Genomic DNA, 21,196 nt, shown 5'->3' on the forward strand with positions numbered 1-21,196 from the left:
GGGCACCCCTGTCTTTTGTTGTAACTGTTGATTTAGTTCAATTAATTTCTATTTTAGTGCATCATATTTAATATTATTTTGTTTAAAATTAAAATATATTGTTATTTAGTTGTAATTATAGTTAATCATGAATTAGTATTATCCCCTATATTCTGATTCCCATATCAATTAGCCCTAATTATTTAGGCTATATAAAGGGTAGGGATAGAGGACTATGACATCACCCCTGAAGAAGCTGTTAATTGAAACACATAGGGATAATTCCCTGGATTTCCTGGATCTTATTTAAACCCTCATAGCTGGCAAGACAGCAACGCCACACGTGACGCGTTCTCCGTTGTCATCGGACAGAGACGAAGACTGAGAAACTCAAGGCTCAGGCGTGTGAGCTCCACATGCTGCGTGAGATTACCATCCGTGGTTGCAGACAAGACTATGCTGAATGGTTCCCAGTCACTGCTTGTGTTTACTTAAATCCTGTAAATTTCTCTCTTTACTGCGCAAAAACAGATGTATTTTATCAGTGTCACACTATGTACCGCACCTCAATCTAGAAATGCCTCTCCAAGAAAGAAAGGAGACTCTTTTTACCTCTACATACATACTGTACACTCTCCTGTATCCCTGAACGATATGGATCAATATGCATAAAAAACAAGTAGATTATACAGTATGTGAGTGCACAATTTATAGAATACTAGTCCTCCAGTGACATACTACAACATATCCTTATCTTGTGTGCTTAGGTCACCATTTGAAATATATATATAATATATTTCACTTGACGTCATGTAGTAAGCTATTTATTGAGTAAAATTGGCACATTGAGCATTGTTTTTAACTTCTCCTAATGTCAATGAATCAAGTTATTTATCTCCACTATATTATCTGTATGAATTGACTTGCGATTTTGGTAGTGTCCCTTGAAGGGTTAGAGTAAATTTACATGGTAAACATATTATAATGATGCATCAAATTCTTCGTCTCTGCATAATTTTTTTTTTTTACCCTTTTATTGACATCATAAAAGCTCTTGGCAAGGTCCTATGGTGTGTCATTTTCCCATGCTCACATTCTGCGTCACTCTTCCTTACATTTGATGGACACAAGCAATAAAAAAAAGTGCAATTCATCAAGCAAAAATGTACAGTATTTGTGTTGATGCATCACCTGGGGAAAGTACAGCTGCAGCGGCCGTTATTCAAACAAATCACGCGTTGTGTATATCGGAATACAGATGTCATGACGCGGGATGTCTTCCAACCTTACCGCCTTAAGATGCGAGTGCAGAAAATGGCATTTTAGAGTTCTGGTTTTTAAACACCTTAAATTGACAGAGTAGCACAGTACTGTACACATTACAATTCATTCATTTCATTGCAGCCAAAGAAACAGAATCCATGAAATTCAACAAAGCAATCACAATAAGCGCGGGTGCCTGGGGCGATTGGCCGCGTTCATGCAGCGTGGAGTACAGAAGAGCACACGAAATCGGCACCGTGATTTGTTTGAATAACGTCAGCTGCAGCTGTATCATTTGGCTTTGATATAGAGGGTATATTAACTAATGATGCTAACGTGAAACACTTATGATTGGTTTAAAATGTGCCAATTTTCGGCATATTCAGAATGCAGAGGACCTCTGAGTGACATGGTGGAACTATTGATGTGCATCAGCTGCTTTGTAGTCTTGTAATGTAACAAGCGTTGTTACGAGAGTCAAACATTGAACTAGAGTTTTCCTTTTAATTCTAGAGACTACCATGCAGACGTCAGAGACTGTGTCGGACACAGGTTCGCCAGTGACTTTACAGACGTCTGTGGCTGGTCAGACAGGAGTGCCCACCCAGGTGGTACAGCAAGTACCAGTGCAGCAACAGGTAAGTGGCCGTTTGCACCATAAACTCCACTGCACAAACTAGAGATGTCGTCCCTGTTTACTGGTCATGTTTATATCATGCAAAGGCTGGCGAGCAGCCAGGAAAGAGTGGTGGCTTGCCTCCCAAATGCTCTCCTGTTGTCTGTATTCATTCATGCAAACACTTTACTGTATTGCAGAAGCATAATATTGCCAACATATTTAGAACCCATTATGGTTGAAATAAAAAAAAAAATAGGCAAACTTACAGTATGGTTTCCTAGGTTATCTTTCCAGTCATATCAGGTGTATCCTCGATGTAGTCCTTTATGGAAGGACTGCCACCACCTGCCAAAAGCAAGGACTTAGTGAAATGCTCTCAAAGCACCCTTATACTGTAAATGACACCCTTGTGTTCCAGAACTTAGTTTTTTTTCTATACAATATAACATTCCACTTGCAAGCATATATGTGTGCATACAAGTAAGGAGGACATTTTGTCTGCAGTGCCAGCTACTTATGTTCTTGTACAGTAGGTGAATATCATGTACATGGCACAAGTGGCTGTCTACTGTCTTTGTGCTTACAGTATCTGTGTCTGAGATGATCATTTTATCCTGTAGGTACCAAACCACTTACGGTAGATCCCCTGGATCTTGATGACGATCCCGAAAGGCAGGGCTGCTCAACTCTAGTCCTCAGGACCCCCCCAACAGGTCAGGTTTTAAGGATATCCCTGTTTCAGAACTGATTACGCCACCAGTGCTGAAGCAGGGAGCTCTGATTGAGCTACCTGTGCTTAAGCAGGGATATCGTGCAAACCTGACCTGTTGGGGGGTCTTGAGGACTGGGGTTGAGCAGCCCTGCTGTAGGTGATCGAAATATCGCTTGCTATCTCCCAATGCTTTAACGTCATTGGATTTTGTTGCAGCACATTCTTTTTCTGACTTTAATGTGAGAGCTGCTGTTCGTGTTTATTTATTTTATTTGGACTTCAGCAATATGAGCAGACCGTTAGAACATAGTCCCAAACAGTGACTTACTTTTGAACTGTATGTTAGAAGTGTACCTCACTTTTCTTATGTCAACTCGCAGTAACAGACTCACTATACGCCTCCTATTAGTGGTCATGCTGAGACTTTGTCCGGTGGCTGTGCTTAGTGCCTCAGCTCCGATGCTCATCAATATTGCTCAAGTGGCTAATGTAAAAATGGCTCACTAGGTGGCATTGCTGCTTGAAGCCCCTCACTACAGCAAAGTTTAAATCAGAGATGTGCAAAACGTGCATATCATTTGACTTGTGGCTGTACAGTTATGTGCATATGTTGTCACATAAATAATTTTTCTTGCTGTCGTTATGCACAAAGAATACTGCTTATCATTGTTCAGAAATCCAATAGTATGACATTTCCTTATGTCTGAGAAGCGACTGATACATGTGTATGAGCTTTAGCAGACCTTTTGATTTTTATAACCAATTGTGAACCTAGTCAAGCAGATCAGGGGCCTCATGCTATAAGCAGCGATAAGCCCCTTATCGCCAGCTTATCGCCAAAAAAGCCTACTGCTATTCAGTAAGCCCCAATAAGCTGGCGATAAGAGCAAAAGTCGCCACTTTTTTTTTGCCACTAAAAAAACACCAAACACGTGGAGATAAGCAACTTATTGCCGCTTATCGCCAGCTTCTTAAACTCGCTCAATTCTAGTAGCCCCGATCAGCTTATCGAGGCTGATCGCCGCTCTAGAATAGAGATTTCCTCTCCAAATCGTCTCGCCAAAAAAATTGGCAAGAAGGTGGGGAGAAGCTGCGAGACGGCACTTAGAGGAAAAAAAATGCATTTTTCCTGCATCAGATTGATGTTGGGAGACTCCGGAGCTGATATCCATTAATATCACCCCCGGAGACCCCGGCATGAATCAGATGCATGAAAAATGCATTTACAGGCAACTTCATTACCTTAGCGGCTAACCGCTAAGGCAATGGAGGTGTTAACTACCAGTGCCATGCTTATTGTGGGTAGCGGGGTGGGTGAAGGTGGTATTTGGCCTTTAGTGGGTGTTTAGGTCTTGCGGGGGGCTTGCGGGTGCACTTAACCCCTTTATTACCTTAGCTGTTAATACCCTCCCGCTACCCACCCCGTAGGCCTAAACACCCATCCTTGGGGCTAATACCCCCTTCACCCACATCTACCCACAATACAAAAAAATATACACAACAGCCCTACTGGCCACCTCCTAGGCCACCAAAAACCATTACAATATTTAATAAACAACAATACACAACCCACCCCCTGTGCCCCCACATAAAACCATTATTTATTTTTTTTACACACAGGATTAATACCACAGGCTGGCGAGGGTCCCCTGGTGGTCCCCACAGGTGTCCACAGGCCCCATAGGGCTCCCCGGGGGGTTCCCACGGGTGTGTGGGGACCCTCGAGTGGTCCCCGCTAGACTCTATGGGCCTCCAGGTGGTCCCGCGGGTTATGTGGGCCACAACGGGGTCCACGAGTTGTCCCAGTGGGTGTCTGGTGGTCCCCGAGTCGTCCCCATGGATGTCTGGAGCTCTCAGGTGATCCCTGCGGGTGTCTGGGGGCCCTCGGGTGGTTCCTACGGGTGTCAAAGGGGCCCCACAGGGGTCCCCAGGTGGTCTCCGCAGGTGTCCGGGGGTCCTCAGTTAGTCCCCGTGAGCGTCCGTGGGTCCTCGGGTGGTCCCTGTGGGTCCACGCTGGCCTGCGGTACCATTCACAAAAACATGGCCTACATTTCAATAAACCCACCCACCCCCCTACCAAACACATACAGTACAGTAATGTTCAAAATAACTATTATCCAGATATGGATAATAGATTATTTGCCCATTATTAAACAAAACATTAGCCAGCCATCATAAATAAAGTATATAAAAACCATTCTATTAACCCCTGCCAACATGAAGGGCATCCTCGTCAGCATACTGCAGGACCATGTCCTCCGATACCAGCAACAATACATAAAAAATACAATCTAATGGCCCCTAACCCCTTAATCACCTTAGCAGTTACTAACCGCTATAATAATTAAGGGGTTAACCCACCCTGCCCCACTACCCACCCGGGAGGCCTAACCACTCACCCCGGACCCACTTTACCCACCCTGTACCCATTGAGTGGCATAGTAGTACATCATACCCATATAATATGGGCATGATAAGCTACAATAGCAGTCAATGGTCACACTAATACAAAAGCATGAATGTCAAAAATACACAATAATAAAACAGATATAACGAGCATCTAAACACCCAGAAACAAAAATTAAAACCACTAGCCAACCAAGCAATTAACTAAATAAAACCACTAGCCAATCAATTAAAGAAATAACACCACTAGGCATTCAATAAAATAAGTAAAACCACTTTGCAATCAAATATATAAATCATACCACTAGCCAAAACACTTAATACATAAAAGCCGTAACCAACACAACAATTAATTCATACAACCACTAGGCAACACATTAATTAAAACCAGTAGCCACCAAAATACATCATTACATAAAATCGCTAACCAATCTGTAAAAATAAAAAAAACAAGCCATGACAATTCAAATCCAGGTGTTTGCTTGTTTTTATTGTAAGTGTCTAACACAGATTTGTTTTTTGTTTTTGTTTTTGCTCAGACAGAGCTGTAATTTTTTGTGTGGGTGGATTTTTCTTCTACTTGCATGGATTTACAGTTAATTAAAGCAGATGTACAGTACGAGGTACAAAATAATCCAACATTTCTAAATGGAGCAGTTTCCAACAAGATGGTGCAGCGTTCTCCGTTTTTGTTTATATTTGATGTCCTAAAGATTCTTAGAACAAGCTTATTTTTCCATGAGTACTGAACTACCTTCTCAAGTGAGCTGCCAGCATCCTGATTGCAGCAGCAGGAAATACACATTACAAGTGCCCAGTGATGCACTTCTTGTGCTTGCAGCATTTATGTTTTATCTTCTGACCTGATCACCTTCCATTTCAAAGTTTATATCTTCACAACTTTAGGTCTCCAATGTTGCTTTATTATAGGCTTACGTATTCGGACTATAGTACACAAATATTTGAAATAGTGACTGCAAATCCAATACGGTAGGGCTGTGAAACATGCTGGCCGGAGGCTGCATGCGGCCCAAGTAACCTTGCAATGCGGCCTGGAGCTTGAGTGGAAGAGAGGTTGTGTGCCCAGAGAGGGGAGAGTGGGAGAGACCTTGTTTGGCCGGGAGGGTGAGTGAGAGGGGCGTTGTTTGGCTATTTGGGTGGGAGTTATGCTGTTTGTGGCAGAGAGAGGGACAGAAGGGATGGGGGGGAGGGGATAGAGAGACAGTGGGGATTGGGGGCAGAGGGAGAAAGACAGATGGAATGGGGCGAAAGAGACAGAGGAAATGAAGGGAGAGGGACGGGGCAGGGGGGAGAGACAGAAGGGACGAGGTGTAGAGCGATGGGGGATGATGAGAGAGAGGGGGTGTGGGGGCAGAGTGAGGGAGATACCAATGTCGTTTATATATTTTTAATAAGGAAAGCTCAAAAAAAAGTGTACGCGTAGGATATAGTGACTATTTCTTAGGATGCAGCCCAAGTCTTGCAGTCAGATTTAAGAATTGGCCCCCAAGCTATTCTTAGTTTGACGGACAAGAGGGTAAAAGTTTGTACAATTGCAATTTTTCAATGGACATTTCGTTGAATACCCAGGCCATAGACCGTTATGGGACTGTATATATATATATATATATATATATATATATATATATATATATATATATATATATACTGTATATATGTTACTATGCAGATTGAATCCATCACCTGACTTTTCTTAGAAATCTAATTTGGCTCAGTAAGGTTTAGTCAACCTCAGAGGATAGTTCAGTTTGTAATCTCAAGAAAGTAGGAGGGGGAGGGCTACCATAGTACCATTTCAGGGGAAGAAAGCATATAGCTACCCCTTTACTTTAATCACTACATATCACAAATCTTAAAAACATCCAAAGTTAGTCAACTGATCAGCAGCTGCCCCCAACATACCAGCAATGTCATCTCTCAGCCTCCTGTGTCACCCAGAATATAGTGATGATAACAGAGTGTACCATGTCTATATACATACTTCAAAGGTTCTGTTCTACCAAGTGAATGCTTTAGATTTAGGAAAGAGAAGAGGAAGATATATAATGGATTCAAGCATACTCTATATGTTCCTTAAATTGTGTCAACTCAGCCAAATGTCCTGTGTCGTTTATTAAAACATTTTTTGCATCATCTGTGATTTTTTTTTCTTCCTGTGGCAATTCCCTGAACCAATAAGTAGAAGATCGTACTGTGTGTGCACCTTTTTACAAATGTACAGCAAAAGGAGAGTCTAGGCGTGGGAATTTAGATGCTCAATGGCTTATTGTCTACTAAATAAATGTAAGGCTTTGTTTACTAAGTGTAGCCATGCCTGGTATGGCTATTAATCTGCCCTCCCTGACATGTGAGTCCTGGTAACAGTGCGGGCAGTGTCAGGACCAATCCAGGGTTTTCCCCATAAGCAGGCAGCTCCCTTGAGTGACAGGGCTAAGGCCTGTGTTCTGCCCAATCCTGGGCTCAGACCTTGGACCTTCTGCCCCGGTACTTAAGGGGCTGCACTTCCTAAATTTAGTTAGGGTCTCACACAGAAGTGCTCAGGGCTCTGGCATCTACTGTCCCCTTCCTTTGGGGGAGTGGGGTGAGTACCTTACCTCTGACTCTATTAGGGAGTCAGGGAAGAGTTGGGACTGCCCTTGGTGCCCTAGGGCCAGGGGTGCACGTCCAGGGACCATCCTAAGGTTGAAGACCAATTGACTGTGAATGCAGATACCATTGTATGCTGTACATGCAGAGGAGAGGAGAGATAATAAAGTGTTCCCGTTCAACTATACTCCTGCCTGGTGTGCAATCTATCAGTGGGGAGTAGTGTAAGTTCTCCTGCAGGGATTTCCTTTACCTTCCCTTGGCCTGCAAGTGATGGAGGCGCTGACACCCATGAGCTAAACAGCCAGAATCTACCCCAGAAGCCTGCCCTGATGTCCCCACTACCACTGTGGACGACTCAGCATCCTGTAAGCCAGCAGGTATTCAGCACTACACACCTGGTAACAGGGAAATGTCCCGGAAGGTGAGGGAAACACCATTACATAAAGGTGGTGGAAATAGTGATTTTTGGTGACACCGTAAAAGTGCCAATAGCACACATTTTACACTTGATATTGGGCAAGTAAAGAGTGCACAATAACATTGCTTTAGGTTTGATATTTAGATACAGCTTCCTGGTTGATATAGCACCTAGTACCTTGTATATTTTTAAGAGTCTCTTTATATCGACTGTCCCATTTCTGAGTCTCAATAGTGGTTTATAATACTATATGTACCATACAAAGATACTTATGAGAAAAGAGTAAGCCCTTATCCTTTACAATATGCCTCATACAGTTTTTGGACATACTGTACTGTAGGTTCCATTATTACGGATTCTTAATCTTCAATTACTTTAGAGGAGCACTTTGAGGTACCTTTCACAGTAACAAAGCAGCAATCATTAACCAGTTGTCCCATATGTGTAATTCGTTTCTGTTTTACTTATGGTGGGTGGACCTTGTCAACAAGTAACATCCGAGTGACATGATCGTACACCTTAATTATAATCAGTTTTTCATTGTTTTTTTTTTTTTATTAGTTTTTTTTTATTACAGGCAAAACACATCACACATCACTTCAAATATATGAGAGAAATGAGCATCCACAGAAAAAAAGTTTTTACAGGCCCTGTATTAGCTTTTATCTTTCTGAACCTCTCTACCTGTTCTTGCTAGAAACACCTTCTGTTTTGGGTTATTGCCGCCCAGTTTACCATTTTGTAACACAACAAACAGGATCGTAGACGTCATCATATATAACATTACAGTATATCCCCTATAGTGAATCAGTTCCAGTTTCTAGTGAACATTTTTTCGAGGCTCCTGCCCAACTCGTTATGTCATTAATAACCATGGGCCTTATACAATGTGCTTGTCAAATCTCAAATTGGACTTGGACCCCTGTCCTCACCAAAAAAATCACTAAAGTTCATTCCTAAATGTGATTTGTGTACCAAACAATTAATTATTTATCGCAGATCATTTTCTCCATGGGACGTCCTGTCATATTTGGTGCAGGGCTTTACTTCATGTGCATAATTACTGTTAATTTCACTGCCTACACTTAAGCACTCAAGAAAGCATTATATTTGTTTCTTTTCTTTCTTTCTGTAATGCTTGAAAAGTGCTGGGGCTAGCCCTGCCTCGCTGCAGGAATAATTATGCAGCATAACTTACCAGCGAACAATGATACTGTACATTAAAAAAAAAAAGTTGAACAATATAATTAGCATGCTGGATGTTAGAGATCTTGTGCTACGCCAGAGCAATCCAGTATTAAAAGCATACTGCAAAAAGAAAAGGAGACAAAATACACAAACGGACTTAATCCACAACTTTCATCTTGGATTTCTAGCACGTGGGATATTTTTAGGGCTACTGTACATTTGAGGGGGGGAGGGATGGGCAGCACTTGCAGGACCTGGATGAAGTTAATTTTATTTACAAGGATTGTAATGAAAATACCATGAACATATTCAGTATTTTAATCAACTTGGGCACAATCAGTTAACTTGAGCTACAAGTTGCCTTAAGAATACAGAGAATTAGTTTTACGGCAGGTCAACCCACTGACAGTACCTGTTTTTTATGTGTTTTTTTATTAGGACTGAGGTTATCTCATGCTTAAACCTGGTTTAGGAATCGGGGATCTCTATTCCTCTCCGACTGTACAAATAAACGACAATCCTCTTATGTACCGTATCTTAAAAGGGATTCCTGAAAGGGATCTACAAATACCAGGGGGTGTGGCCAGGAAGGTATTCTAGAATTGTGTAGTTTTACAGGTCTTACAACGATTCACAAGCATTATAAATGAATCTTTGTAACAGTTGCAAGTAGCTGATTAAATTGTTACCAAGAATGACAGGTTGGTTTATGTTATATCTCTATCTGTTTTATCCTGCAAACGTTGAAGTTGTGTGGGCATAATTCTAAGTATTGTAGAAATTAAGTTCTGAAGTATTTAGGCAGCTTTATTATACAAAAGAAAGTTCTTTGTTTCCTTGCAGTAAGTCATAAAAATGTCACTGGCTGATTGATGAGAGGTGGGCTTGAGGATACACACCCAGAAGGTGGGTTTATGCTGCGTTTCTATGAAGGGAATTTAGAATTTAAACCCTGCATTTCAGTTCTGAAATCAAAATGTAATAGAGGTGTGCTCTGATTTTGGACACGTGAATTCTCATCTTTCATGCTCCATTGACCTCTTTGGAAAGGAAACAGATATTGTTATGTGGTAACATATAGGATTTCTTTGTTTATCCTTTTATTTTGAAGAAACTGTCTGCATTTATTGTACTTTATGTTTTTTGTAATCTTTTTCTGTAACCTAAGTACTTATATTTTTGTATATTAAATCTAAAATCTATTAAGTTAATTTTTGGTCTCTGATTGAACTTTGTACGTTTAGAAGAAAGTAAACTAAATATTTTAATGGCAGTATGCTTTTTCTATCTTGTTTGGTACATAAAGGGCAGTTCACTTAGGAAGAGATTCACTAAACGCCAATGAGGGGTAACCCTTGACAACAGTATTAACTGAAAAAATTAACTGTAGTTGAAACATTAACATAGTTGAGCCCACAATAGCCCAAAATTACTCATTGTAATTCATGTTTGAAGAATGATAAAATGTAGCTTGAAAGCCGCCAAATAAGCAAAAAAAAATTGTCTTGAGAACATGGTAATGAATCTACTTTAATATACCCGAACACTTTCCAGAAGAGAAGTGTTCAAGTGTTAAATGGACCCATGAAAGTTTTAAATGATTTTACAAGAGAGTGCTGAATTATATATCAAGGCCATGCACATAAAAACGCTCCACTTACAAACATATATAAATAAAGTTAGTAAAATATACATCACTTGCACTAGCAAGAAAGCTTATTAGCCTACTGAACAGAATGTCCCAAATCAATACTAAATTTCAGGTATAGTATACAGATCTTCAGAGGAATACATTTGCGTAATTAGGTAGGTCTGATAATTTAGGTATGTTAGAGAGTAATCAATTCAGATATTAAGAGTTAACAGTAAATTCTTTCTGTGCTAAAGTTTCGGACATACAGTGAAAAAGGACGATGATTAATTAGCGGGCCTGTTTGAAATGTTGTCTAACGTGACAAATTATAGCTCACAAGGTTCCACCTACACACTCACTAATTATGTTACAAAGATCAGTAAAGAAATAACACCCCAATTTACAAATCAAGTACAAAACAGACATTGCTGTACCTCTTTGATTCCAAAAGAGCCAGTACCTAATTAAAATCCTTTCCTGCACTGGAGGGGATGTTGCAACCACAATTCTTGTTCTTCATGTTTGCCACTGCCGCTGGTTAGCAAGTGGTGGTAGATAAACACCTGAGAACATAGAAGCATCCAGAGGTGTGACCAAGCTATAAGAGGTTGCAGCAGTGCTTAGGGTATAGCCACACTGGGATGGTTCCATGGTGTTATAGCACATAGCCCAGTGGTGTTTGGCGAGTGGTACCTGTGATGTCAGAGGGGGTCTTTCTGACATCAGGGGGAGGCTCTCTTCAGAGAATGAAGCAACCTTTATTGTGACTTTACAGCGCCCCAAATTCTCCTTACAGCTCCTTGAGAGTATCAAAAGTGATAATGGTTGGCAAAAGGTTTTTTTGTTGGCACTGTCAGTAATTCATTAATTTAAAATTGATAGTGAACATTTTTTGTTTTGATGTATTATAAAATATGAGCAGTTTTTCTATTTGTCGTATCGGTCTACAATCTTTTTTTTTTATTTTTTAAAGCAACAATCTTCCTAACTTTTTATATTCATAGATTTATTTGACTGTTGCCTATGTACAGTAAGGAGACGAGGAGCATGAACACCCCCAGTCTTTCTTTTGAAATCCTTTTGGTTCTTGAGCAATTTTTATTTTTTATTTCCTTGCTGCCCTAACTTCAAAATATCCTTCCAGCAACTTCTTTCATAGCGAGCCAATAAATACTTGTAATTTAATAATCTCACTCTGGTGTTCCCAGATTCTTCTACACCATTATGACGTGATCAATATTGGTTGTTTTTCCCAGGGCTCATTTTCACAACAGTAGCAGAGAAAGGAGAATAAAAAAAAAGCTTAAGTACCTGAGGGATCCCAAAAGAAAGAAAGTGAAGGTTCTCCTTTGGGAAACACATTTTTTTTTAATTAGCGTATACTACTACTTTAAACTGCCTTGAGGAATTTTTGCACATTCAAATGAACCAACCCACCTAGGCTGTAGACATGGCATGATTTAAATAGATGGGTTTTTGTTGTTGTTGTTTTTTTTACAGGAGACCCGCTTCTGGCCACGTACCAATTTGAGGTGAAGGGTTGATTTGGTCTGCAAAGTTCAAATACAGGGCCACCTGTGACAGGTGGCAGTCTATTATTTTCTGCCTTTTGAATGGGATATTCTTTAAAAAAAACAAAGAAGTACTTTTAAAATTCATCCTAGTTTGTGCCTGTCATTCATTTGCTATTCTACACAAATGTACTCATGTTTCCTTTTTATAGTGTGTATATATGCATATGTAACCCCTCTATTGCTACAGTCTATGGGGCCTATTCACTAAACTTTGATAAGTGACTTAATGCTTGTTAAGTGTACTTTACTAGTGATCTTACTTGTGTAGCTATTCACAAAGCTTCAATAACGTGGCAAAATTGCTTGTTAACAGCTTTTTAACGAGCTTTAGCACTTGTGCTACGACAAGCTGTGTGGTGCCTCAGAAAATGGCCAAACTTGCATTTTTTTTTGCCAGTAACTGCCATTCACAAAGCACATCGCGGGTTAAAACCCACTTTTTTATCATCAGATCGGAATAGTGATTTGCAACAGATGGAGTTTTTTTTTTTTTTTTTTTGCTGCATGGGATTGAAGCTGGGGGTCTCCGGAGCTGACCCGCATTCATTTCGGCTCCGGAAACCCTCTGCTTCAATCCCAGATAATAAATGTAAAATAACAGGTGACCTTCATTACCTTAGGTCAGGGGTCTGCAACCTTTCAAGGAAGAAAAGCCATTTTATAAAAAATTATTTGTCCAAAGTATTCAGAGCCAAACACATGCATGAATATTACACCCCCAGAAACACATACATAAACTGTACACACACTAATATATATGTAGCCAGGACAGGTTTTCTGGCTACCAGTCACCCCCTCCTGGCAGTAAGCCCTTGTAAGAGCAGGCTGCCAGTAGTAATCATGGGTTTTCCCCACTCCTTGCAGTGTCTTTGAGTGACAGTGGGAGGCGGTGTCCCTGGACCTGAGCATAACCAATCAGGGGTCAGACTTAGTGCCCTCCTCCTAGCTGTACTGTACTTAAGGAAGCTTGTCGCTCAAATTAGTAGGTGTTCCTCACCCCACAGAGAGGCAGGTCACACATCAGAGAGCTTGAGATTGGGGCCTTCTCTGTTCCTCTTCCCCTTGGGGGAGAGTGAGTGTGGACCTTTCCCCTGCCTCTACTAGTGTGGCAGGGAAGAGCTAGGACAGCTGCAGGGGCCCTGACCTGTAGTGGTTGTCCAGGGACCATCATCTGGCTGGAAAGCTGATCTGAGAGTATAATTGGGCATACCACTGCCGTGCTTTTAGTGCTGACCCAATAAAGCCATTCCTGTTTAATACACCTTCTGCCTGGTGTGTGATCGTACTGGGAGGAGAAGGAGTAATTCTACTGTAGGAGATCGCCTCCATACATCTGGAGCCCACAGGAGATGGAGGCGCTGCTCTGCTAAAGAACCACATGGGTAATGTACCCCAGAAACCTGATCCTGTGTCCCCACTACCATCGGTGGACAGCTCAGCCCTCCTGTTACCAGCAGGTATCATGCATCATATACGTAGTAATGGCCAAATCTCCCACCGAGTGGGGGAAACACTGTTACAGGTATATATTGTATAATCATTAACATACAACAAACTTATTTTTTCCTTTCCCTTATTCTGATTAAAGTATGTGGGGGAATAAAATGCATCTCACAATAAGTCCCTTTATTTTTTATTTTATTTTTTTCATTGTTTCTCTGTTCAAAAGTTTGTACAAATTACACACTGTGGTGCCCACACCCTGTTGCAGTCTCTTTTAGTCCCATTTTAAGTCAGGAAACACTGTATTTCTCTATATGGAGTTTATTTACAGGGATTAAATCACATTTTCAAGGGTCTGTTTTAGCTTTGTAACCTTTTTCTCCAAATTCATCTGAGAAACCTCCTGCTGGGCAGCAGTAGAGCCCAACGTTGCATCCCGCTCACTCTTCAGAGCCTCGAGCTCCTCGCCCCGGTCACGCTTTTGTTTCTCTGCTATCTTGCGGCCAATACGCTCAGACTCCAGGTGATTCCTCAGGTCTTGAAGCTGTCCTTCTGCATTTCTTTTTCCACTCAGTGCAGCTGCTAGTTCAGTTTCTTTGGAGTTGAGTCGTGATTCCACATCAGCCAGCTGATTCTGGCCTGCAGCTGTCAGTGCTCCTCCCAGACCTTGTCTTGCTCCAGCTGCAGCCGGGCCCTCTCATTGGTCGTGTGGTCCAGCAGCTTGCAGGTATCGGCAAACTCAGTCTCATAGCGCAGTGTGAGGCCGGTCACCCGACGCACGGACACTTCCTCCCTCTCGGCAAGCTGTACCTTGCGCTCAGCAACCTGCGACTGCAGCTCATCAATTTGATCCTGCAAGTCTCCTCTCAGGGCCTTCACCTCTTCCCGGTGCTTGCTCTGGGTTTGCATCAGAGCCTCCTTCATAGTTTGGAGCTCTGCAGTTTTTGTCACTAGGATCTCTGCTTATTCTGTCTGCCACGCCTCTTTCTCCTGGGTGTAATGACTTTTGGGTATGGAGCAGCCTCTCTGCTTCTGCAGCTCTTGCTCCAGTTTCTGGACCTTCTCCTGCTCCCTCTCATACAGAGTCACCTGGCATCTAAGCTCCGTCTCTAGCAATGTTCTGGTGACACTCAGCGTTGCCTTCAGCTCTTTATACTGCTCTGTGGGGACATACTGTGTACTCAGCCATTCCTGTAGCACTTGTACTTGGTTAGCAGCCTGGACACTTGCTTCCTGTAAAACTCGCTGCTTCTCCTCAGCATCTGTCTGTTTCTCCTTGGCCTCTTGCAGACTTGCACGCAGCTTTTGCAGCTGGCTCTGCTGGAGGTGCGCTGCTTGTGTGTGCTACTCCAGGGAGACACGTTCTTCTTGCAGCATCCTATCGGCATTCTGCAGTGCTTCCCGCACTTCTAACTTTTCTTGGATCAATTGCTTCTTCACTTTTTCTACTAGGTGAAGCTTCTTGTCTCCTTCACTGACCTGGTCAGTCAAGTCTGAATTTTTCTGTCTCAGATTTGTATTTGCTCTTTTTTTAGTCTCTAAACGAATCAGGATCTCTTCCTCAGCATCCTTCAATTCACAGACCTCTGTGCTGAGAGCATACCTGTAGATCTCATGGCGTGAGAGTTCCAGCTCTGTGATGAGGATGTGTATCTCTTTCTGGGAGACTTCGAGCTCTTTATTTAATTGTTCATGGACAAGATACAACTCATGTCTGGTAGGTTGCAGCGCATTTTCAGCGGGGTTCCCTACTGACATCACAGGACCATCTTTCACATTTCTATAATTTCCTGTGTAAGCAACCTACCAGCCTTGTTTTTGTTTTCTTTACTGGGGTAGATTGTGACACATCAGCAGCACTGGGCACACATTCTTTCTCTTTCAGTGGTAATGAATGTGCACTTTCTAAAGAAAACTTCTGCATTTTCCTTGGGACCACAGCACGTTGCTTGCTGCTGTAGTTGCTTGGCTCGCTGGAAAAAATATTTCTCTAGCTGCTGAGGCTGTCCTTTTCTTGGGACCCCATAGGAGGAGTCCTCCTCAACATCATCATACGGCCTGAAGGGGCAGTGTTTGGTGTGACCAGGCTCTTTACACCATAAACACATCGGAGGTTCCTTTTGCGGGGCCACACAGGGACACTCCTTCCTCAAAGGGCACTGCTTCGTGTGGCCAGGCATATTACACCGAAGACACATTATGTCCGCCATTTTTCCTTTGAGGCGTATTCTTCACCTTGACTTCTTGAAGGCGCTATTTCCTCAATTCTTCATATCTTACCCTGTGTATCCTGTAAGCACAACTGGTCATACACAGTTGGACAGACTTTACTTGCAGAGTTTATTTTTTTCACTTCAGTTGGGCGGCCATTTTAAATCCCCGCATTAACCCTCAAACGCACAGTATCCGCTGCTCATTGCCTTTTTGGACTGCCTGCATTCTCCATCAACTGTGATGCCCACTCCCCCCATTGCAGTCTCTTTTAGTTCCAAATTAAGGCAGGAAATATTGTATTTCTCTATATGGGGTTTATTTACAGGGATTCAATCATACACCAACAGGCCCACTGTCCCTTTAAATCAAAACAAAACATAAAAATAACACCGATTCCCTTTAGGGATAACTAACTACACAGTAGCTTTAACCCTTACTAACTTGATGGCCAGCTAAGCTGGATCCCACCCCCAAAACATGCCCTGGTATATGCAACAATCTACACAGTTTCTGCACACGGCAATAAAGGGTTTGTTTGCTTATTTGTTAGTCCAGTGTTTGGAGCAGATGTACCCGCTTCAGCGCGGCCTTGCATCCTTCCTTCCTAAAGGAACTCGGCCTTACGTGAGCTCAGAGAATCTCTCTGTAAGTCCAATGCCAAGGACAGGACATCCCCGCTTCAGCACAGTCTCTTGTCCTTCCTTCTTCCTGGGATTAATGACCCAGGCAGACCCAGCAGGCTCTTCGACCACTGTCCAGCAGGCCTAGAGGTCTGTGCCAGCTTCCACCGCTGGTGAGGACACTTCTCTGTCCCCTTCTCTGGGACAGCAATCTCTCTCAATCTGGCAGCTTCCTGTGTCTTTTAAAACACTTCTTCATTCAGTCAGACCAGGCTGATTAACTGCAGCTGATTTAGCTATTCTAAGGAAGATTAACTCTCTGAGAGCTGAAAAGTCCTCTAGCTGCCCTATTCCAGCACCTAGAGAACAGTGATGGTATCACAACACACACACACACACACAGTGTGTGTGTGTGTGTGTGTGTGTGTGTGTGTGTGTGTGTGTGTGTGTGTGTGTGTGTGTGTGTGTGTGTGTGTGTGTGTGTGTGTGTGTGTGTGTGTGTGTGTGTGTGTGTGTGTGTGTATATATATATATATGACGAACAAAACAATAAAGCAGCGCCTAGTAGGGGTGTAAATGCTAATGTGAATCAATATATAAAATCTAAACTAAGTGCCTAAACTGATTTGGTGAATATACAGATATATCCTATATATAATATATGCTGTGATGAATATTACCATACACATATATAACAAGGAAAAATTATATGTAAAAAATATATCTATAAAAAAATACACAAAAAATAAAGAGGGTAAAAACCAGTCCTCAAAGTAATAGTCCAATGATGAAAATGAAGATTGGTTTTGGGGGTCTCTGGCTGCTCTCAGGGGGATGAACCACATCTGAATGGAATCTGCATAAAGGAGAGAGGAGAGAGCGGACGCCCCATAGTGTAAAACCGTAAATTTATTGAGGGGAAGGGGAGGGAGGGGGTAAAAAATGCACTCACAAGGGTACAAGTATTAAAAGCATATCGTGATCATAATCACCACCATCCGGTAACTGTATAGATATTGTAGAAGACCCTCGGTCCCAAAGATGGATGAACCACACTGTTGCAAGAGTTCCTGGGTTGGTGGATGATTAGGAGACAAGTTCCAAGTGTCCCAAGGAAGAACAGCTTTGCTCGCGGGTCTCTGTGGTATCCGGCGCTCGAGTAGATTTCCTCCTGCGCTCCGTGATGACGTAGTGTCTGTGCGTCTACGTGATGACGCTCCCTGACGCGTTTCGTCACACACGGGTGACTTTTTCAAAGGGAAGTGTGGAAGAGTGATATGTCTGCATATATATACCCTAATGGTTCCGTGGTACACAGCTGAATGTGATATAAAGGTAATAAAGGTAATCGGAGCCGATTGGTGGTGATTATGATCACGATATGCTTTTAATACTTGTACCGTTGTGAGTGCATTTTTTACCCCCTCCCCTTCCCCTCAATAAATTTACGGTTTTACACTATGGGGTGTGCACTCTCTCCTCTCTCCTTTTTGCATATATATATATATATATATATATAATCCACAGAAGCAGCCGGCACTCCACTTGCAAGTAGAAAAAATTGGGTAATAATAAACCATACAATACCGTTTGAAGCACGAGATCAGGAGACAGCACTCTCGTAAGTTTGATCACAAGTTTTTGTATTGGAAAAGACACATAAACCGACGTTTCGGTCCACTGGGGGACCGAAACGTATATATGTATATATGTGTGTATATATATATATATATATATATATATATAGCAAATGGAAATATTACTGCTCATTTGCATGTCTTAGACAGGTCTGCAACCCCGCCTTTCACCATTATCACCCAGCACACAGCACTTCCACTGCAGCAAGGGATTCTGGGAAATGACATGCAAATGAGCACACAGTGCCACCTTTTGCTTCAAAACCATTCAACATGGTTCCCCTATAGGCTTAAGCTTGCTGCATGGTCACAGCTTTGAGCACAACCAATGTTAAGATACAGTAATATTTCCATTTGCTATATGCTTTGCTGTGGAGGGTTTTTGACACTTTTTTTACCCACCATAACTTAACCAAGTATGGTAAAACCTATCCCTTGCTTCGTTTTTGCATAGCCAGTATAACCAACCCCACACTGAAGAGACCCATTAAGGTCGAAACAGTCTGTCTGTGGGTGGGTTTACTGGCTATGCATCTTAACCTTGGTTGTGCTCAAAGCTGTGACCATGCAGTAAGCTTAAGCCTATAGGGCAGTGATGGCGAACGCATGGCACGCGTGCCGCTGCCGGCATGCCGAGCCGTCTCTGTGGGCACGCCCCCCGCTCTCAAACATCTGACGCACCTGCGTGGGATATCACCTGACACACGGACATCACAGGAGCGACTGGAGTGAACGGAGCGACCGGAGCGACAGGGGACTGACCCCACACCGATTCCAGCAAATCAGGTAAGTTTTTTCTAAACTAAAACCTCGTTATTCAGGTTTAATTGCAGTGTTGGCACTTTGAAAAAAATAAGTCGTTTTGGTTTGCAGTTTGGGCACTTGGGCTCAAAAAGGTTTGCCATCACTGCTATAGGGGAACCATGTTGAATGGTTTTGAAGCAAAAGGTGACACTGTGTGCTCATTTGCATGTCATTTCCCAGAATCCCTTGCTTCAGTGGAAGTGCTGTGTGCTGGGTTATAATGGTGAAAGGCGGGGTTACAGACCTGTCTAAGACATGCAAATGAGCATACAGTTATACATTTCCATTTGCTATATGCTTTGCTGTGGAGGGTTTTTGTCACTTTTTTTACCCACAATAACCTTAATATTATATATATATATATATATATATATATATATATATATATATATATATATATATATATATATATATATATATATATATATATACAGTGTTCGACAAATCACTCAAAAATCTACTCGCCCAACCAAAAAATCTACTCGCCACCTAGTCCCGCCCCCGCCCCCAACCCTGCTTTAAAATAAAATATATAAATAAAATACATTTAATAAATTCCTAGTCAGAACAACATTCGTTTTTGACAAATGTATTTATTACATTATACTATAATTAGTCCTTGTTACGTGTGTGTGTGTGTGTGTGTGTGTGTGTGTGTGTGTGTGTGTGTGTGTGTGTGTGTGTGTGTGTGTGTGTGTGTGTGTGTAAATGTCGGATCTAGAAATAAAAGCCACAGGTGAATGACTGACTAGTTTCCTGAACCCCTTAACCAGTGTCTGGACGTCCCCGCTTCACAATATCTAAAGCAACAATCCCGCCTGGGATCTTACCTGATCCGCAGTCCCTCAATGTCCAGGTACCTCCTTCCCGCAATGTTATAAGTTGGAGGGGATGTGTTCCCTACCTGTCTTCTGGGTTAGGGGGGGTTCCGATGTCTTCTGTGTGAATCTTGAGTCAGATCTGGAAGAAAGCAGTATAAGTTATTTTGGTGTAGTATAGGACAGTTAAGATATATAGGGTAAATAAGATATCCAGATACAGAGAGGGGGAGAGAGAGGAAGAGAGGGAGAGAGAGGAAGAGAGGGAGAGAGGAAGAGAGAGAGAGAGAGAGAGAGAGAGAGAGAGAGAGAGAGAGAGAGAGAGAGAGAGAGGAAGAGAGAGAGAGGGAGAGAGGAAGAGAGAGAGAGAGGAAGAGAGAGGGATAGAGAGGGAGAGAGAGGAAGAGAGAGAGAGAGGAAGAGAGAGAGAGAGGGAGAGAGAGGAAGAGAGGGAGAGAGAGGAAGAGAGGGAGAGAGAGAGAGAGGAAGAGAGAGGGAGAGAGGGAGAGAGGAAGAGAGAGAGAGAGGGAGAGAGAGAGAGAGAGAGAGAGAGAGAGGAAGAGAGAGAGAGAGAGGAAGAGAGAGAGGAAGAGAGAGAGAGAGAGAGAGAGAGGAAGAGAGAGAGAGAGAGAGAGAGAGAGAGAGAGGAAGAGAGAGAGGAAGAGAGAGAGAGGGAGAGAGAGGGAGAGAGGAAGAGAGGGAGAGAGAGGAAGAGAGGGAGAGAGAGGAAGAGAGAGAGGGAGAGAGAGAGAGGAAGAGAGGGAGAGAGGAAGAGGGGGAGAGAGAGGAAGAGAGAGAGGGAGAGAGAGAGGAAGAGAGAGAGGAAGAGAGAGAGAGGAAGAGAGGGAGAGAGAGGGAGAGAGAGGAAGAGAGGGAGAGAGAGGAAGAGATGGAGAGAGAGGGAGAGAGAGGAAGAGATGGAGAGAGAGGAAGAGATGGAGAGAGACCAGAGAGAGGGGGGAGACCAGAGAGAGGGGAGAGGGGGGAGACCAGAGAGAGGGGAGACGGGGGGAGACCAGAAAGAGGGGAGACGGGGGGAGACCAGAAAGAGGGGAGACGGGGGGAGACCAGAGAGGGGGCAGGGGTGACTGACTGACCGGGACAGGGGTGACTGACTGACCGGGACAGGGGTGACTGACTGACCGGGACAGGGGTGACTGACTGACCGGGGCAGGGGTGACTGACTGACCGGGGCAGGGGTGACTGACTGACCGGGGCAGGGGTGACTGACTGACCGGGGCAGGGGTGACTGACTGAC

At 42.9% G+C, this 21,196-nt stretch overlaps 1 protein-coding gene across 8 annotated transcripts in view; it reads left to right on the forward strand.

Moving 5' to 3' along the window:
* Positions 1–21,196, forward strand: part of RFX3 (regulatory factor X3) — a 351,522-nt gene that overhangs the window by 163,087 nt on the left and 167,239 nt on the right. For all 8 annotated transcript variants that reach the window (XM_075597033.1, XM_075597041.1, XM_075597089.1 and 5 more), the window contains one exon: positions 1,756–1,880. In XM_075597033.1, the coding sequence (XP_075453148.1) occupies positions 1,756–1,880 (125 nt within the window). The remainder of the gene's footprint in view (positions 1–1,755; positions 1,881–21,196) is intronic.

Source organism: Ascaphus truei, chromosome 1 (assembly GCF_040206685.1).
Source record: "Ascaphus truei isolate aAscTru1 chromosome 1, aAscTru1.hap1, whole genome shotgun sequence".
NCBI classification, from domain to species: domain Eukaryota; kingdom Metazoa; phylum Chordata; class Amphibia; order Anura; family Ascaphidae; genus Ascaphus; species Ascaphus truei.